A 20,537-nucleotide genomic window follows, 5' to 3' on the forward strand; every position below is an offset into this window, starting at 1 on the left:
TACTTGTTCCACCACACTTTCTCTCTCACCTCAAACTATCCAAATGCCAGTGGTTTTTCGGTTACAGCTCATGAAGTACACTTCATCACCTTCTCACCCCGTGCCCGTGGTCAGGCTTTTCGCCTAACGTTACCTCGTCGTTATCATTCAGGGACGAGATGCTGTAACTGACAAGCTGCCTTTCCAGAGGGCGCGCTGATGCTGTAACTGTTCAATTGGTTGTCTCTTCTTTCTTCAGTCTCGTGCTGCGCTGCATTCTGTTATGTGAACGATTGGCTGAGCCTTGGATACAGCCAGTATAACTCCAAATGCGCATCACTCTTTCGCTTACAGCCAATAGTGAACTTTCATGTGCTGTATTGGACTTGTTAATGTGTGAAAGTTACATATTTCTAAGAAATATTTTTTAATTTCATCAGAATGTTGTCGAGGGGTTCCGCTAGCGGAACGCCTGCTCTAGAAAGGTTAAGCAGCTTCTTGATATGCCACACCTTTCAGGTGGATGGATTGTCTTGGCAATGGAGAAATGCTCACTAACAGATGTAAACAACTTTGTGCACAAAATTTGAGAGGATCCTTTTGTGAGTATGGAACATTTCTGGGATCTTTTATTTCAGCTCATGAAAAATGGGACCAACACTTTACATGTTGCGTTTATATTTTTGTTCAGTATAGTTCATATAGTTTTGAAACCGAAATGTACTTTGAGGGTAGTATTCAATATTATGTGTAGTTTAGAAAATGCCATCAGAGGGCATCTGAGTTCAACAGGTTAATACATCGCCCACTTTAATAAAATACTTTGAGAGCTGAAGCAAGAACACACACTTTCTTTGGGAAATGTACCGTTACTAGTTTAGTGATATTTATCTTACCTTAGACCAGTAGTACAGCATCTACCATGAGCCCATATTTACTTTGCAGGCTGACTAGCATCTACAGAGATGCAATGTTCCATAAATTGAATGACCAAATCATGAGAACATTATTTTTGCTATAACCTTGCAACTTTTCTGTATATATTTTTTCGTTTGCTGTCTACAATTCCATTTTATCTCCTAGCATGCTAGTAGATACCCATAGAGACCCAGTCATTACTAACTATTACTTTTGCTCGTTAGTATTGGCTCACGAAACTACCTCGAACTTCTTTCAAACTGGACACAGACATACAATTGGTATCCACAAGTTCATCTGACTTTATGGAAGTAGATAAAGGGCCTCATTGCCAACATATGGAATTCTTTTAAGAAGGATAATTTATCTTTTGATTTTTAGAACCCCTTGGGGGTCACTAAACTACTTCCACTCATTTTTTAAACTAGGGTTGGTCTCTGGATGGGAGACCAAATGCTGCTGGAAGTGGTGTCGGAGGGCCAGTAAAAAATATCCCCATGCCCCAGGGCAGTTATTGGGAACGTTAAACGGGTGTCATGACTCTCTGTTGTCACTAAAGATCATATGGCACTTATTGTAGGGGTGTTAAAGTCGGTGTCTCGGCTAAATTCCCAATCTGGCCCTCATACCATCACGGCCACCTAATCATCCCCAGCTTGCAATTGGCTCATTCATCTCTCCCCTGGAACTATTCCCCAAGTTGTTGCTATAAATGAGAACACATTCTCAGTCAACTTACCTGGTAAAATAAGGGTTACATAAATAAAGTCTGATAAACACAGCTGTAGATTGGCCACCTTCCACCGCAGATGCAGAAGGTCGCCATTGGCGAATGCGGTGGACTGAGACCCAGCCCATGCAAAAAATGTATCTCAGTTTAAACAGACAGATTTCTATGGATTTGTTTTTGTATTATGCTAATTCAATTTACGCAGGTGTGCAGACATCAATTCTAGGGGTTTTTTCAACAGTAAATAAACTTTGTATGGCTGTATTTGTTTTCCATGAAGTGTGTAGTACGTTGTGTAGAACAGTTAAATATGTTAAGTGTTCCAACAAAATGTGAAGGGGTCTGTGCAGGTTCTCAGCACCGTATGAGGACGGAAGCTTGGTGGACAGGGCTGTCACCCCACAAATGAGGCCGGTGCAATGGTGCCAAGGTTCTCCTTACCTGTAAGTTGGTGAGCTGCTGTTGTTGATGGGCCAGGGTCTGTTTGACCAGCACACTCTTAATGCTCTGCTCCATGGCATACTTCTTCGCCTGCAGAGAAGAGGTTGACATTTTCAACATCACACTAGTGACATGATACCAGAAATGTGACCTTTGATACCAATACTAGCCTGCACACTTAGTACCAGAATACTTTATAGTCTACACCGCAACGAGAAAATACCTCAGAGAAACTGGACTGTTACTGTATAAAACAAATGTAGTCAACACTCCATCTGGAGAGCTACTGGGGTGCAAGGCTATTTTCCCAGCCATGCTCAACATACTCAGCTCATCAGGGTCCTGTTGAGTATCTTATCAGTAGAAACTGGTGTGTTAATGCAGGGCAAATATTGTCAAAATTACATTTAGCAATCGAATCACATTCAAATATCAATTTGTTTGCCACATTGGTCTATGGGAAAAAAACTCTCCAGGTTTGTCTCTCATTGGGTGTTGTCATAACTCTCCTATGACGATCTGAAGGATCAGGTTACAGTGGGTCCACTCTATAGCGTGCTCTCTCGTAGAGGGGGGAGAGCGGGACGTCGGCTGTTTTACGGCGGTCGTAAAATACGCTGCCTCTATGCTCTGTGGTGTTTGAGATTGGAATGTAAACTGTGGAACACAGAGAGACACTTGGACAATTAAACATTTGAATAATTAAACAAGATTTCTATTTTTGAGAATGTGGGAATTGTCCGTGGGTATTTTAAGAACAATCCTGTCAAAGTTGTTTCATTTGGTGACCTCCTGAAAGACAGGAAATCCACATTACTGTATCTCTGTGTACACTTTTCAATTATCAGATTTCTATCTAGATGTTGGATAAAATGAATGAGTAAATATGAAACTATTTGTGAAAAGATGTAATGTGATGTGTGCATTCTAAATGAGAATTGTTATTTTTAAAAAGGTTTTAACCAAGTAAATGGCCACGTGGGCATAGACTTGGTCAGCATCATGGAATTCCCCCTTCTTCCAGAGTATAAAACCCACTTCCTACAAAATGTACAGAAGGAGCAAATCTTAGACAAGGCCTTTTCAGTCTGCAGCTGGAAATGTACGTAACCTAGGACGAAGAATACCGACAACCGCCGAAACATCTATTCTATGCGACAACATGGGTACGCCTGACGTATGCTTTTGGAACAAAACTTTTCTTGTCGACTCTCTCCAGCAGATAGACCTGCGACAACAGAAAGACGTAAATTCGTAAATTGCAATTTGTTTTCGAATGAGCGGCTGTTCATATTCAAAGTATTAGCAATTTCTATGAGTGTAGTTATCAGCTATGAGTTTCCCACTCTTGAGCGGTCCCCACCCCCTTTCCTTTGTCTACCTAGACGTCATATCGGTTTCGTCCACTAGGGACTTTTTCTTTGTATCATGTAGTAACCCTCATGTATGAACTAATTGTGTGGGTTTATGCAATTCTGTGATATATTTATTTACTAATTAACTTAATCATTGAACCAATTTGTATATCGCTGATTCATGATTTAGGCTAGGGTTCGTGCAGATATTCAAGGGTTTGCGACATTCAGTAATGAGACTGACGAGGTAATAATAGTACATTAATACAAGACTGTACTCGATAGGATATGAAAATATCTGAAGAGTTATATTCAGGAATTGAAACTCTAAACATTCCCGTGGTGCCCTGACTTCCAAGTTAATTCAAGTTACATGATTTGTTTAATTGTGAAATTAAATTACTCAGAATTGATTTGATAAGATAGTCTTCACATTTAATGATAGTCAACGACACGACATAATGATGCTCCCGTGCGAGGAATCTAAGATAGAATGAAGCATTTATTTTGATTCAGCCTATATAAAATTGGAAAGCAGATTACATTACGCACCCAGATTATATTATACAACATGGGAGTTGTAGACAGGGTTTACTGACATGTGTTGACATTTGAACAATACAAGGAGGTTCCCTCCGTCTTGTTTCTCTGACATAGTCAGTGTAGGGTTAAGCTTACATTTCTAGTGCTAATTATAGATATCTGACAAATAGATGTGTTGGGCCAAAGTGCTATTTCTGTCTCTCGTGTTCAGAAGCGGGTAGACTCGGTCATTATTAATTTCAAGAGCGAGGACATAGGGCCAGCCGATTGAAATTTGAGGTCATATTACCCTGACCAAGCGATAATTCTCTTTCCCTCACATTTTCAGAAGCGTGAGGAGACCACGGTGTATTTCGTTGTTTTCTGCGCATTCCGGTTAAAACATCGCAAAAATAGCGCCGTAAAGGGTTTGAACGGAAGACGTTATAAGTAAAACTATTCTCTTGTTTAAGGGGATCCTATGTTATGCTTGAAAGTGTAAAAAGTAGGATTATCTTGCACGAGATGCTACAGCTAACAAAGGGAGAGCAACCATTTTGTTTTTCCTGTGTCACGTTGAAATTCTTCTGTCTTGGGCGACGGAAGTCCCGCCCTTTGTACTTCCGTTTTATTTCAGCTTTCTGCGATCAGTGACCCCTGGGGGTGAAGAAACACCAGAATAAAAAAAAAAATGTATTTGTGACATCCAACGTGTATCACGTTTATATCAAGTGGTTACCTATGATATCCAGCCAATCTCAACGGATTGGATATCGTTGTCTCATTTCAGTTAACTAAGAGGTAAAATTGCCAGACTTACCTTTTTCAAATGGACATTTTAAATTATATCCAAAATGATTGGTTTCTACAAATGAGACAATTTAAAATTTTCCACATTAACCTTGATACAGCTACACTTTCAGGTTAATTAAAGTTTAATTCCCCAATAACCTATACAGGTTTGATTTATCATTAACATTGATTAATCAGTAAAATGTGTTTTTGCTAAGCTTGGAAGTCCCACCTTCGCGGGAGTCCCATGTGGCTTCGGCCTTAGGGATATGTGAACAGGGTGGTGAATGTACCCTAACATTTAAACTACTGGTTACACTTATGATAACCCCGTCAATCTCAATTGATTGGATATCATGGTCTCATTCAATTTAATAAATTAAATTGTCGAACATACTTTTTCAGGTTCTTCCAATTAAATGAGAAATTAAATTTTCCCATATTAACCCAGACCAGGTATTCCCAAACTGGGGTGCACGCAATGCCGTCAGGGGTACGCCAAATAAAAATGTGATTCACATTTAACGCACAAAAAAAATCTCTACACATTTTCAAAGTCCATTTATATTTTCCAATGGGGCTATACATTTGAGTGAGTTTGTCACCTGAGTAGCCTCATTTCACTGCCCAAAAGAAAAATAAACCATCTAGTGTTCAACGAAATAACTAATTAACATCCAATCACATTAACCGTTACTCTCTCGCGGGAATTCTACTACCGGTTCGTATGTAGCTGCTGCTCATGTTGGTATCTGTACTGATGGCACAAAAGCCATGACAGGGAGACATAGTGGAGGGTTAATGCGCATGCAAGCAGTTGCTCCCGACGCCACTTGGGTACACTGCAGCATCCACCGAGAGGCTCTTGCTGCCAAGGGACAGCTTGAAAGACGTTTTGAACACAAACAAAGTTAACCATTTTCACTGTAAAGCAAGGCCCCTGATCTCTCGTGTATTTTCTGCATTATGCAATGATATGGGCAGGGACCATACTTTTACAACATATAGAGGTGCGCTGGTTATCAGGGGGCAAAGTATTGACACGTTTTCTTAAAATGGAGAGATGAGCTTAAAGTTTTCTTTACAGAACATCCTTTTCAGAACGAGTTTCTCACATGACTGGCCCATCTGAGGGATGTTTTTTCTCGCCTGAATGATCTGAATCTAGGATTACAGGGACTCTCCGCAACTATATTCAATGTGCGGGACAAAATTGAGGCAATGATTAAGAAGTTGGAGCTCTTCTCTGTCTGCATTAAAAAAGACAACACACAGGTCTTTCCATTATTGTATGATTTTTTGTGTGCAAATGAACTCAAGCTTACAGGCAATGTCAAATGTGATATTGCGAAGCACCTGAGTAAGCAAGTACACATGTACTTTCCCGAAACAGACGACACAAACAACTGGATTCGTTATCTCTTTCATGCCCTGCCTAATGTCCACTTGCCAATATTTGAACAAGAGAGACTCATCGAAATTGCGACAAGAGGTCCTGTGAAAATTGTATTTAATCAGAAGCTTACTGCCAAATTTCTGGATAGGGCTGCGCTCAGAGTATCCTGCCTCGGCAAATCGCATTGTTAAGACACTGATGCCATTTGCAACCACGTACCTATGTGAGAGTGGATTCTCGGCCCTCACTAGCGTGAAAACTAAATACAGGCACAGACTGTGTGGAAAATTATTTAAGACTGAGACTCTCCAATACAACCCAACATTGCAGAGTTATGTGCATCCTTTCAAGCACACCCTTCTCATTAACCTTTGGTGAGTAATTAATAATTTTTGATGAACACATAAGGTTTTTAATGTAAGATGGCTAAATAAAGAACAAAACTATTGATTCATATTTGTGCCCTGGTCCTATAAGAGCTCTTTGTCACTTCCCACGAGCCGGGTTGTGACAAAAACTCACTCATTCTTATGTTTAATAAATGTATCATATAGTGTGTGTGGCAGGCTTATGATGATGGCAAAAACAACATCTGAGAGTGCTCTGACCCTGGTGCTAGAGGGGGTACGCAGTTGGAGGTTGAATGTTTGAAGGGATACGGGACTATAATAGTTTGGGAATCACTGGACTAGAGTAATGATGTGTATCATGAGCAATTGGTGCATTTCAGTTGAGGTTATTCAGTAGCACTTGGAAACGAAACATCGTTGCCAACTATTCAGATTGGAGAGTTACAATGTTGTCATCACTAGGCAGCCAACTACCTATAGTAGGAAACAGTTGTATCAATAAGCCACGTATAATCAAACGACTCGAGTCACGACCCCACAATAGTTCAAAATACAATAAACATAACATTTATTAACACCATTCAGTAGAACTGTGAAAAGACATTATTTGAGCTTTGGAAACAAGTGCTTTCATAAATGCATGAAGCGGGCCTCGTTTTACAGGAGCATTGAAGAATAAGCTCTCTCTCAATGAACCAGCCGTAACTAATTGTGTTAATGTACATATCGAATTTGATTGTCCAACATCAGTTTTATAGTTTGTTCATTTTGTGGCCACCTAGAGTGTCCTCTTTCCACTGCTGTGGTGCTGAATCACAATGGGAATGGGGAGTGGGACCGGCCGGCCCGGTCATGGCTAGAAGGGATCCAGCAAGACAGGAAAAGGAAGAGAGGCCCAATTCGGCAACAAAAATCTGTCTCCCTCCAGCAGGTGGAGTTTTTGTTTTGTTTCGACCACAAAACAAGGAGTTTTTGCATGGAGGTCTATGAATGTCGAATCTGATCAACAACAAAAAAAAATCTGCCTAAATTTGCTACTTGAGGTTTATTTGATATAATAAAAGTTGCATAATGCTTAAGTTGTTACTGATATTAGTAGGACACGTGACATCCCGGAAACTTTGGGGAAAAAACGTTATATCGGAGTTGTCTCGAGATGGCTATTGATAGGAATGGATTTCTGAACTTTAAATGTTATTAATCATTAGTTGTAATAGAGACCTGAGTGGTGCCGTAGTCTTGGGTCTACACCAGAGGTTAATGGTTATCTGTAGGAAGAAGGTATATGGTGGGTGCAACTAAGCTTGAAATGTACTGAGTGTAGGGAAAGAGATCACATGTGGCAGGCATTGATGAGGGGAGAGAGCCGTGGATTCGTGATGAAGGGGGTTGAGGACAGGTCAGGTCACGTTAAGGGAGAAGGAAAGTGTATTACCGTATCACTTTGTTTAGCGAGAAGAAGGAGACCACCCAAAGTGGGTTACATATATAACAACTATTCTAACCATGTCTTTTTCTAACGCAGCTGTATTGACCCTCAGGGAAGAATAAACTTGGCTTGAGCTTTCATAGTGTCCGTTGAGTTTTTACTCTGGGAATTAGAACCTAACACTACGCATATTCATTGCATGACGCTAGCAGAATAGCTTCTCTCTCCATTGAATCCATGCAGTTGAAGTCAACAACCCTTATCGAATATTCAAAAATCAATTACAATAATGAGATGTATCCACCAATCCAAAGAAAGGAAAGGCGGGAGCTAGACAGCACTCTGTGCCGCTTTGTGGACAATGACTCCCATTGTTAGGGCGCAGAGACATGTATAATTGTCAGTGTGTGCATAATCTTTTATCCATCTTTTGTCAAACTAACATCAAAAGTTGCATTTAGCATTTTTTTTGCAATTTTGCTAAACCTAACCTTAACCTAATTATCCTAACCTACTAGGAAAAGTCAAATATGACAAAAGCTGAATCCCTTCTAATCATGACCGGCTAGACAGCCATGTAGCCTGCCATGTTTTGTTAGTTATTGGCCTAATTAAAATGTTCATGCCTAGTCTAAATTACATTAGAAGGACCTAGGTTGTATTTGAAAACAGCTGTGTTATGTTATTTATTAACACATTTCATACAAATAGTCTACAGGACAGGTCGTTAGCAAATTACATTATACAAATATTATATTTTGAAGTTGTTTTATTACCGTGCAGGCGACATATTCTAGGCTAAAAGTTTTTTTAAATTTAAATTTTTTATTATTTTTATTTGATATTTATAGCGGGGATGAAGACGCAACAGGCAATGTTTTGCTTTTCAATAAAAACCTGTCATGCTGGTATAAGAACATCGTTTTACTTTATTTTATTAGAACTTTACAGGCTAATTTCTATTCTGATAAGATAAATGACAATAATCTAAATGTGATTTTGAGCACAGTGGGTGGACGCCCTAATGCGGTACACACCCAACGCATTTGGCCGGTAAATTAAAATCTTGCCGGTCACGTTGTCCGGCGCCAGATTTTGCTAACGGAAACCCTGATGTGGATATCTTTGGTTTGTTGCTTTGATGTTGATAGGCTGGGCTAAGACGTTAAGTCAATGAGTCAAATATATATATATTTTATTTACTGTGCTCTGAACAGAAATGATAAGTAATGTCATACAACGTGTGACACTGATCACCATCAATTGAGCTATTCACTTAAGCAATTCACTTGACAACTGCACAAAAGCATTAAGCATGACTTTTTGTAATGATAGCCCCAGGTCTCCTAAATAAGATGTATAATTGATGGTTCATATAACATATTTGTAAGGGAAATAATGTCACGTCGAGGTCAGACCTCATTTTCCCATTATTGTTATCATGAAATAGTCTACCACCCAAAAGATGTTGTCATGTTAAACTACAGACTATTTTCCTGCTTTTATATAGGGCACTGTCATTAAAGCACACTCTCTCTTCTATCTCTCCTCTATCTTTCTTCCCCATTTCAGTTCAATCCAATTAACAAGAAAATATATGAGGAGTGACTGCCCCACTCCTTCAGCAGAACAAAAGAATACTGCAGCCTGTGACTATACCACGTCTGCACTGTTGGCCTATCGCTTTTGTGAAAATCTCTGGAATAAAACCGTTCTAGGGGGCCTTACCTTCTGCAGTGCCTCCTGCTGCTCAGGGGTGAGAGGCGGCAGGCCGAGCTTTGAGGCGGTGCTCTGTCCATTCTCCATCATCAGAGCCTCGCCTCCCTGCAGGCACACAAGTGTATGGTTATGATGACAGGGAGGAAACACCCACTACAAATCTTTGCCGGAAACACCCAAATCAAATCTCTGCAAATCTCTACTCAGAAAAGACAAGACCAAGATGGTTGAACTAACATGTACAAACAAGCTAACTATGTATAACCAACCCCTACCCCCAAACTCAAATATGATCCGAGACTCCAAGTAGAAGGCTCAATAATGAATGCAGTTAACTTACAAGTTCTAATTATATCCACTATCTCCTACTGTGCTGGTTTTGGAACAATAGAATGCAAATTAAGCCTTTTGCACCATTTATCATACATGACCTAGGTTTGAGAGACACGTAGCCGTTTCTCAAATATGCAGGTACAATTGAGAAGATGTGCCTATTTTGAGCTTGCTCTGAAACCAACCGTGCTCATCATTACACTGTGGTGGTAAAATGACACACAGGAACAGTAACATATTTGATATACAAAAATAGAGACAATTTAGATAAACCTGCACTGTGGTTTTCTAACGGTATGAATTCAGACTAAAATATGACTCATTTTTGGTTCAGACATTTAGTGTAGTCTAAGAATAACAGGATTAAAGAAAACACGATGTTAACAAAATATAACAATGTCTTCCAAAAGAAGAAGCGTGGCCACTTCTTTCAATAGCCAATGTGGGGGACTGAGTGCCATCTCCCCAATAAGTGTGCCTAATTCTACAGTGCGTGCCATGAATTTGGGTCCCCCTATTGACGACCACACAGAAGAAAAACTAACGTGACATTTACGGACTCCAGAGGGATGCACCAAAATGAGCAGTGAGACGATGCACACTCGACGTCCCAACTCACACTCAATATTCCAAAATTCAAAAGCCATTCGCGAGCATCGTCTCTCGCAACCTGTCTTGTGCACGACTCACTCGCTACGAAACACGGGCACTGGGGAAAACACAGACGCGTAATCTGACAGACAGTGAGAAAGTTGTAAAAACAAAACGACATCTCCAACTCCGCACAAAATATGTGCAACTACAGTGCATTCAGGAAAGTATTCAGACCCCTTGACTTCATCCACATTTTGTTTAGTTACAGCCTTATTCTACAATGGATTTAATATACATTTTTTTTATCAAATAGAAAACACAATACCCCATAATGAATTGTCTACGAACAATTCATTCGACGTCATGGCTTGGTTTTTGCTCTGACATGCACTGTCAAGTGTCAACTGAGGGACCTTATATAGACAGGTGTGTGCCTTTCCAAATCATGTCCAATCAATTGAATTTAGCACAGGTGGACTCCAATCAAGTTGTAGAAACATCAAGGATGCTCAAGAAATGTATTACAAATAAATAAAAAAACAGAAATATCTTATTTACATAAGTGTTAAGACCCTTTGCCATGAGACCCGAAATTGAGCTCAGGTGCATCCTGTTTCCATTGATCATCCTTGTGATGTATCTACAACTTGTTTGGAGTCCACCTGTGGTAAATTAAATTGATTGGACATGATTTAGAAAGGCACACACCTGTCTATATAAGGTCCCACAGTTGACAGTGCACGTCAGAGCAAAAACCAAGCCAAGTGGTCAAAGGAATTGTCCGTAGAGCTCAGAGTCAGAATTGTGTTGAGGCACAAATCTGGGGAATGGTACCAAAACATTCCTGCAGCATTGAAGGTCCCCAAGAACACATGGAAGTTTGGAACCACCAAGTCTCTTCCTTGAGCTGGCTACCTGGCCAGACTGAGCAAATGGGGGAGATGGGTCTTGGTCAGGGAGGTGACCAAAAACCTGATAGTCACTCTGACAGAGCGCCAGAAGTCGTCTATGGGGATGGGAGAACCTTCCAGAAGGAAAACCACCTCTGCAGCACTCCACCAATCAGGCCTTTATGGTAGAGTGGCCACTCCTCAGTAACAGGCACATGAAAGCCCGCTTGGAGTTTGCCAAAAGGCACCCAAAGACTCTCAGACCATGAGAAACAAGATTCTCTGGTCTGATGAAACGAAGAATGAACTCTTGACACCAAGTGTCACATCTGTAGAGAACCTGGCACCATCCATACGGTGAAGCATGGTGGTGGCATCATCATGCTGTGGGGCTGTTTTTCAGCGGCAGGAACTGGGAGACTAGTCAGGATCGAGGGAAAGATGAACGGAGCAAAGTACAGAGAGATCCTTGATGAAAACCTGCTCCAGAGCGCCCTGGACCTCAGACTGGGGCAAAGGTTCACCTTCCAACAGGACAATGACCCTAAGCACACAGGCAACAACGCAGGAGTGGCTTCGGGACAAGTTTCTGAATGTCTGGACTTGAACCCGATCAAACATCTCTGGAGACCTGAAAATAGCTGTGCAGCAATGCTCCCCATCCAACCTGACAGTGCTTGAGAGGATCTGCAGAAAAGAATTGGAGAAACTCCCCAAATACAGGTGTGCCAAGCTTCTAGCGTCATACCAAAGACTCAAGGCTGTAATCGCTGCCAAAGGTGCTTCAACACAGTACTGAGTAAAGAGTCTGAATACTTTTGTAAATGTCATATTTCTAAAAACCTGTATTTGCTTTGTCATTATGGGGTATTGTGTGAAGATTGATGAAGGGGAAAAAAAGATTTAATACATTTTAGAATAAGGCTGTAACATAACAAAACGTGGAAAAAGTCAAGGGGTCTGAACTTCCCGAATACACTGTATTTCGGTCATCGGTGATTTCATCAGCTGATTTAGTTTGCTGTAGCCTGCTTGCCGCCAGCTAGCTTCACTGACAAACACAGGGATGTAATGTTAGCTAGCTAGCCAAGGTTGGGCACTGCACTGACAAAAAACGTGTAGCTTATCACTTATTTACGACAGTAAGGCTCCACAGTCTGCGAACCTTTTACTCAGATATGCGCCTAAATATTTAGCTGTGCGACCTCGAAGTTTTATTAAGAAGAACCATTGCGCCTAGAATTTTTTGAAATTCTATCTTTAATACCTCAAATATTTTTCGTTGTGCTACTATATTTCTTTGTGTGCGCCTACAACTTTGGCGCACACGTGCTCTTTGTGAAAAAGGGTAATAGAGCCCTGGATAGTTTGACAGCTTGTTGAAGAAGTTGTAGACACGTTCCCAGCATGTTTCCAAAGCACCAATCGCTACTTTGTAATATTGGGTCAGCTAAAACAATGGTTCCCAACCAGGCATACTATGACCACTTTGGGGTACCTGGCCTATCAACAGGGTGTACTTGAGAAGACTCATGAGACCATAGATGCTGGGGGACTCAGGGCAGAGAAAATTTCACTTGGTGGTGCAGTAAACGAAAAAGGTTGGGAACCACTGAGTGAAAAGCACAGCAGCAGACTCGATAGGAGCAGAGCAGGCTGTTCGCGTCAGTCGCTTGCCTTTCTCTGCCATTTTTCCAACTTAATGACGTACGCCGCACTCTATAGCCGTGGCAAATAATGTATCATTTCTACCCTGCTAGAGCTACCCCAATCAACTGCAAGTGCTGTTATTGTGAAGTGGAAACATCTAGGAGCAACAGAGGCTCAGCCGCAAAGTGGTAGGCCACACAAGCACACAGAACGGGAGCACCGAGTGCTGAAGCGTGTAAAAATCGTCTGTCCTCAGTTGCAACGCTCACTACCAAGTTCCAAACTGCCTATGGAAGCAATGTCAGCACAAGAACTGTTAGTCGGGAGCTTCATGAAATGGTATTCGATGGCCGAGCAGCCACACACAAGTCTAAGATCACCATGCACAATGCCAAGTGTCGGCTGGACTCTGAAGCAGTGGAAACACGTTCTCTGTAGTGATGAATCATGCTTCACCATATGTCAGTCCAATGGACAAATCCGGGTTTGGCAGATGCCAGGATACTTTCATACTTTCCCCAATCCATAGTGCCAACTGTAAAGTTTGGTGGAGAAGATAAAATGGTCTGGGGCTGTTTTTCATGGTCCCTAAGTTCCAGTGAAGAAAATTTGTACTGTTTTGTACTGTTGATTTTGACACACACACTGAGGAACACATTAATAATTTTCTTTCTCAAAATGGCACAGATAATTCTGGGCGGTCTCTCTATAAAAGTTGCTGACCACACACCAATACACGGATTTGAGAGTCAAACTAACAGCCAACCCTTGTCAGTGTTAATATCCTATGCCAGGTCATGATTCGTTGAAGTCCAAAAATTGAAAAAGTGGTTTGCTCCCATTTCCGTATTGGCAGCTTCCCGAAATCAACATCCAACATTCCAAAATATAGATAGCAGCCTTCTACAAATCCTCATCTAACCAACCATATATAGATTATTCCAAGTTTCTGTGCTGTCTTTGTATAATGTTATTTTAAACAGCGCATACAACTAAGGTGACCACATTTAAAATACCCAAATACAGGACAAAGGGATGATTTTGCAGGACAGTGTAGCCTTCATGAATAAAACATTTTGGCAGCACCAACAACCTCCTTGAAACAAAATGCAACAATCCAAAATGTAGCTGGCGGTCTTCTACAAGTCCTAAACCAATGATATATATATATATTATTCCCAGATTGCCTGTGGTTTGAACAGGACGTGCAACCTGACTTCACCCCTCTTGTTCTATTGATTTCAACATTATATTGATATGTGTGATTTAGGGCTGGGCAGTATACCGTATTTTATGATATACCGGTATTGATGCAGGAACCGGTTTGGGATTTTACTTTACCTTCTATACCGGGATTTGAATGTTTGGTTTGTTAAATGTGATACGCCATGTGTAATGTCAATTTTTATAGTTTACCTCGCTACTTGAGTCATCTCTCTCCGCGCCACTTTCCACACAGACCTAGCCACGCTAGCTAGCTAGCTAGCTAATAAATGTACTGAGTAAGAGCAAACGTAGCTAGCTAATACAGCCTGATAATACTAATGACGGTGTAGACCTAAATCAGCATGTTGTTTGTGCAACAGTATCTTCTAAATCAAAGAGGAATATGCAAAGCAAGAATATGTAAGCTACATGAAGTAGCTAAGAAAAAAACATGCAATGTAGCCAAAAGCTTATAAGGTCCCCTAGGAAACACTTATAAACACTTTAGTTCCTACCCTGTCACAATAACTCCTCCCTCGCATTTTAATTCGTTGTCATCTCAAACAACACTGTATTCTAACTATAGAATTAGAATAGTCATTCTACTTCCATGATTCCAACAGTTTTGCTGTAATTAGCAAGTCAAATCGCAATTGCAACATTTGGTTAAAAATAAGTCCTAGATTATTTGCCCATATCGTGAAGTGTGGAAATTATCTCAATTGAGCAGTGGTGTAAAGTACTTAAGTAAAAATACTTAAGTACTTAAAAAAAAAAATGTTGTATCTGTACTTTACTATTTTTGACAACTATTACTTATACTGTAAAAAAAAAAAAAAAAAAGAACTTTTTACTCCATACATTGTTTCTGATACCTAAAAGTACTCGTTACATTTTGAATGCTTAGCAGGACAAGAAAATTATCCAATTCACACACTTGTCAAGAGAACATCCCTGGTCATCTACTGCTTCTGATCTGGAGGACTCACTACACAAATGCTTTGTTTGTAAATTATGTCTGAGTGTTGGAGTGTGCCCCTGGCTAGCCGTTAAAAAAAAATAAAAAATAAGAAAATGGTGCTATCTGGTTTGCTTAATATAAGAAATTTGAAATTAATTATAATTACATTTACTTTGATACTTAATTTAAGTATATTTAAAACCAAATACTTTTACTCAAGTAGTATTTTACTGGGTGACATTCACTTTTACTTGGGTCATTTTCTATTAACATATCTTTACTTTTACTCAAGTTGGACAATTGGGTACTTTTTCCACCACTGCAATTGAGTGCAGCAAATGCAGAAATGATAAAAGTGCTGAAATTTGTTTTGGTTGAAGTTGAATTGAACAGTATAAACTAATCAGAATGGAGAAAGACTACTTGAAATCACTTAGAATGTATGTGTTGCCACCCTAGGATCACTCACTACTCAAAGCAAATGTAGATATTTTATTACTCAAAAACTAAAAATACCAGTCCAATTTTTTTTAAATAACGTGATATGTTTTGGCCATATATCACCCCCAGCCCTAGTGTGATTGAAAATAAGTGTTGAATTTCTCTTTCCGTTTTGGCAACCCCAAAACGCAAATGCATCACTCCAAAATGTAGCTGACTGTCTGCTGCAGGTTGTCCTCTAACCAGTGATGTAAAAGAAATATCCAGTTTTGATGTTTTTTTTAAACTCATACAACCTGATGTCTCCTCTAATCGATATCAGTGATTTATTGCCACTTGTCAAATCCACAGGGTTTTTGGTATGTGTGAAGTTAATAGGATGCTCGTTTAAAAAAAATACAAGTATTATGATTACTATTGTTACACGTGTAGATATATATTGAAACGTTAAAATATACTGACAAAGTGTTTCTGCATATTGGTTATTAATTGACACATTAAAATTGCAATTTGTCATTGGGCTATTTATCAAAATGTCTTGTCAACAGGAATAGAAATTTCACTTCCAACTTTAATTTCAAATGGTATTGTACTTAATTATGTAAAAACAGCTGAATGAGTCCAAAAACTTGGTTTGATTGATTTTTGATGTTAAACCAGATATCACCAAAAATATTTTGCCCTACGAGTAGCTAGGACAAACATATTTTCACTCATATCATTGAAATCAATCAATCCTAGCACATTTTGCAGCTCATTCGGTAGTTTTTACCTAATAATGTAAAATCCTGTATAAAATGTAAGAACCATTTATATTCCTAAAACATACACTGATAATGATACTGTTGCTGCTTCCTGACTTTTTGATTTATGGCCGAGTGTCAAAACACCGGTTTTAGATGTCCAAATTCATAATCAATATGCTGAAATAAGTTGTGATATTTTGAAGACCAATACATAAATGTTACTCCCTACGAACATTTCACACTAAATTAGTACCTTCTAAACTGCACACGCACCATTATTTACCAAGCGTTATTGATTATCATGTTCCACTGAAGGGCCTAAAATTAACACCCGCAACCAGCCAAATGCAGGTAGATTTTGGCAGTGGCGGGTAAGATGTCCCTTTCACTGGCCACGTTGGCAGATGTTCAGGGCACCATTTCACTCACATTTGTGAATGAAAATAGTCAAGTATGACCTCACATTTATAGTCAAATAAATGCTGCAGCAGCTGTTTTCAAAGTATTTCTGACATTCTGTTTCATAGCTGGTAAATGAATCGCACAAAGTCAATGAACGATGAATCCTATATAACCTATTCCACCTCACGCTGCAACACTGCCTGGTTGGGGGCTGTGTGCATGTGAAGAGCTGAGAGAAAGTTGCATTTTTAGAAACACAGCGCACAGGGATAAAAGTTGGTCTAATTAACTTGAAAGGTAAGTCTACTGAAGTGAGACTTTTGTCCTTGTGTTTCTTGGCTATTTACATGGTTTTGTTCACAAGCAAGATGGTTTTTCTATGGTTGAGTTTCAACTACTCGCAAAGAGAAGACAACGCAGACTCAAACGAACAGGCACAAACATGACGAGTTATCGCAATAACATTTCACCCTTAAAGGGGCAGGCAAACATTTGTGTCTCATCTGTGATATTTTGGTTAAAAGACTCAGATCACAAAAAATGCAATTAAACAATATACCACATTACTTCTTACTAGTAATACATGTATTGTTTTAGAAAAATTACAAAGCATGCTCATCATTTTTTGTTGGTGTAATTTGAGCAGGGAAAATATATATTTTGGCTGGTAAAAAATCTGAGTGACTTATAAGATTTTAAAATCTACCTGTCACAGTGACTGGTGGACCAAAAAGTTAATTTGCCCTGTTCTACTGTAATCAATAGTGGGTGGAAATGAATCTCTCTCATTGATATTGTATTGAAATCAATGGAACTGAGTCAATAACCACAGCGACATGTACCATTTCCACTCTTCTAATACAGCGTTTCCCAAACGCGATCCTGGGCCCAACCTAGGTGCACTACACAGCTGATTTAAATGACCAACTCATCAAGCTTTGATCATTTGAAATCAGCTGTGTAGTGCTAGAGGGGGGGGGGAGACATCTGGGAGGGTGCCCAGGACCAAGTTTGGGAAGCTATGTTCTAACAGACAAACCTCAATGAACTTGGACACACTACATGTGTGTTGATAAACGACAACCTGTTGTAGCCATTTATCAACTTATATCTCTGTGAGAAAATGATGGCTAATACGGAAAAGGAAACCGTTTTCAAAGGATCATTTCAACCAATCACCACCTTACACCAGTTTCTAGGTTTTGAATGATAGTTTAATCCTCAAATCCACGAATTCATGAGGCCAGAGACTTACGGAAGGAGCTACCGATTTTTTTACTTAGCCACGGTGGTCTGAAAATGACAGCTACGTTAAATCCCACTACAGACTGGCGCGTATCACAAAAACACTGGTACTAAACCAAAGTTATTGATCTGTTTAAAGCAATGGAATTTTGAGCTCGTTATGACTATAAACTTGATACTAACAACACCAATCGGAAGTAAAAATGTGTATTTCCTGTTCTTGTGTGTTGATAACGTCAGTCTAATGTACTAACACTTCCTGTCCACCATAGGGACATTAACGTAGTATAATGAAATATGTCAAAGTAATTCAATACATCGTTCTTCCTACTTTAACCACGAAGAAAGGCTCCTAAACACAATATAACCAGGCGCTCTATATCAGAGCGTCAATAGCCAGGGTGTAACAGGCTGAACGTTCGACCTCCCTAGCTACTAACGTTACTAGTTAACCTTAGCTATGACAGACCGTTGTCAGGCTCGGCTACCTGACTAACGTTAATTGACTAGTTAGGTAGCTAGTTAACTACATCCAGCCGACTTGGATAGCTAGCTGGTGCCTACAGTTTCGCGAGGGACGCTACTACTAGTAATTATCCAACGTTAGTTAACTACTATTATCGAAAGATGCAAGTTCGTTGGTTAGTACCTAGCGAACGAACGTTAGCTTCATAGTTAGCTAGGTCTATAGATCCCGCTCTTTGCTATCTAGCTAACTAACTGTACTCAATTCACATTTACTCGATAGTAACGTTAGCAAGCTAACTAGCGGTTGGGTTTGTAGTGCCAGTAATGGCTATGCTAACTAACGAGCCAGTGTCAGGCTGGGTTAGCAAGCTAACTAGCTAGCCATCTAACGTTAGCCAACTGAATAAGGGAACTGGATGAGTGCAGGACAAGCTTGTACTGTACGCATTCAACGATGAGCTGTGCAAAATATGGTCAATAATCCCTTTTAACCATCAGAGATGGACCATTGGTGTAAAATATAATCGAAAAACAATGCTATTCGATTTATTTACCGCAGAAACAGCCACCGCCATGAAGCACACCTTTCAGCACAGGGCGACGCCAATGAGGACTTCTTCTTCTATGATGTTTATTGGCGCCTAGCAACCAACTTCAGAGGTGCATTACCGCCACCTACTGGACTGTAGGGATCAGGGGCCGGTTGCATCAGCTACGTGTAAAGCCGTCCTCATGCTCCCATCCGGAACATGTATTTATTTGTATATATTTTTTATCTTTATTTAAAAAGGCAAGTCAGTTAAAAAACAAATTCTTATTTACAATGACAGCCTACCAAAAGGCCTCATTTTGGGATGGGGATTGGGAATATAAAATATATATATATTGGACAAAACACACATTATTTTATTTATTTTTAATGACGACCTACCAAAAGGCCTCCTGTGGGGACGGGGGCTGTGATTAAAAATTAAAAATAAATTAAATACAAATATAGGACAAAACAAACATCATGACAAGAGAGACAACACAACACTACATAAAGATAGACCAAAGACAACAACACATCATGGCAGCAACACATGACAGCATAGCATGGTAGCAACACATGACAACAACACAACATGGAAGTAGCACAACATGTTAGCAGCACATAACATAGTAAAAACATTATTGGGCACAGACAACAGCACAAAGGGCAAGAAGATAGATAAAACAATACATCACGTGAAGCAGCCACAAGTGTCATTAAAAATGTCCATGATTGAGTCTTTGAATGAAGAGATTGAGATACAACTGTCCAGTTTGAGTGTTTGTTGCAGCTCGTTCCAGTCTCTACCTGAAGCGAACTGAAAAGAAAAGCGACCCAGGGATGTGTGTGCTTTGGGGACCTTTAACAGAATGTGACTGGCAGAACTGTTGTTGTATGTGGAAGATGAGGGTTGCAGTAGGTATCTCAGATAGTGGGGAGTGAGGCCAAAGAGGGTTTTATAAATAAGCATCAACCAGTAGGGGTTGCGACTGGTACACAGAGATGACCAGTTTACAGAAGAGTATAGAGTGCAGTGATGTGTCCTGTAAGGAGCATGGGTGGCAGATCTGATGGCCGAATGGTAAAGAACACCTCGACGGTCTAGAGCACCCTTACCTGTCGATCTATAAATTAAGTCTCCGTAATCTAGCATGGGTAGGATGGTCATCTGAATAAGGGTTCGTTTGACAGCTGGGGTGAAAGAGGAGCGATTATGATAGAAGAAACCAAGTCCAGATTTAACCTTAGCCTGCAGCTTGGATATGTGCTGAGAGAAGGACAGTGTACCATCTAGCCATACTCCCAAGTACTTGTATGAGGTGACTACCTCAAGCTCTAAACCCTCAGAGGTAGTAGTCACAACTGTGGGGGGAGGGGCGTTCTTACCAAACCACATGACCTTTGTTTTGGAGGTGTTCAGAGCAAGGTTAAGGGCAGA

The 20,537-nt window shown here is 40.1% G+C and overlaps 1 protein-coding gene across 1 annotated transcript in view; it reads right to left on the reverse strand.

The window, feature by feature from the left end:
- puf60a (poly-U binding splicing factor a) overlaps positions 1–19,226 on the reverse strand; it is a 60,714-nt gene extending 41,488 nt beyond the window's left edge. Inside the window, exons 1-3 of the mRNA XM_055867558.1 lie at positions 19,122–19,226; positions 9,641–9,736; positions 2,069–2,158 (exon numbers count right to left, since the gene is read on the reverse strand). Of these exons, the coding sequence (XP_055723533.1) occupies positions 2,069–2,158; positions 9,641–9,736; positions 19,122–19,142 (207 nt within the window). The 5' untranslated portion in view covers positions 19,143–19,226. The remainder of the gene's footprint in view (positions 1–2,068; positions 2,159–9,640; positions 9,737–19,121) is intronic.
- Between the last annotated feature and the right edge of the window lie 1,311 nt (positions 19,227–20,537).

The sequence above is a fragment of the Salvelinus fontinalis genome, chromosome 17, assembly GCF_029448725.1.
Source record: "Salvelinus fontinalis isolate EN_2023a chromosome 17, ASM2944872v1, whole genome shotgun sequence".
Classification (NCBI taxonomy): Eukaryota; Metazoa; Chordata; class Actinopteri; order Salmoniformes; family Salmonidae; genus Salvelinus; species Salvelinus fontinalis.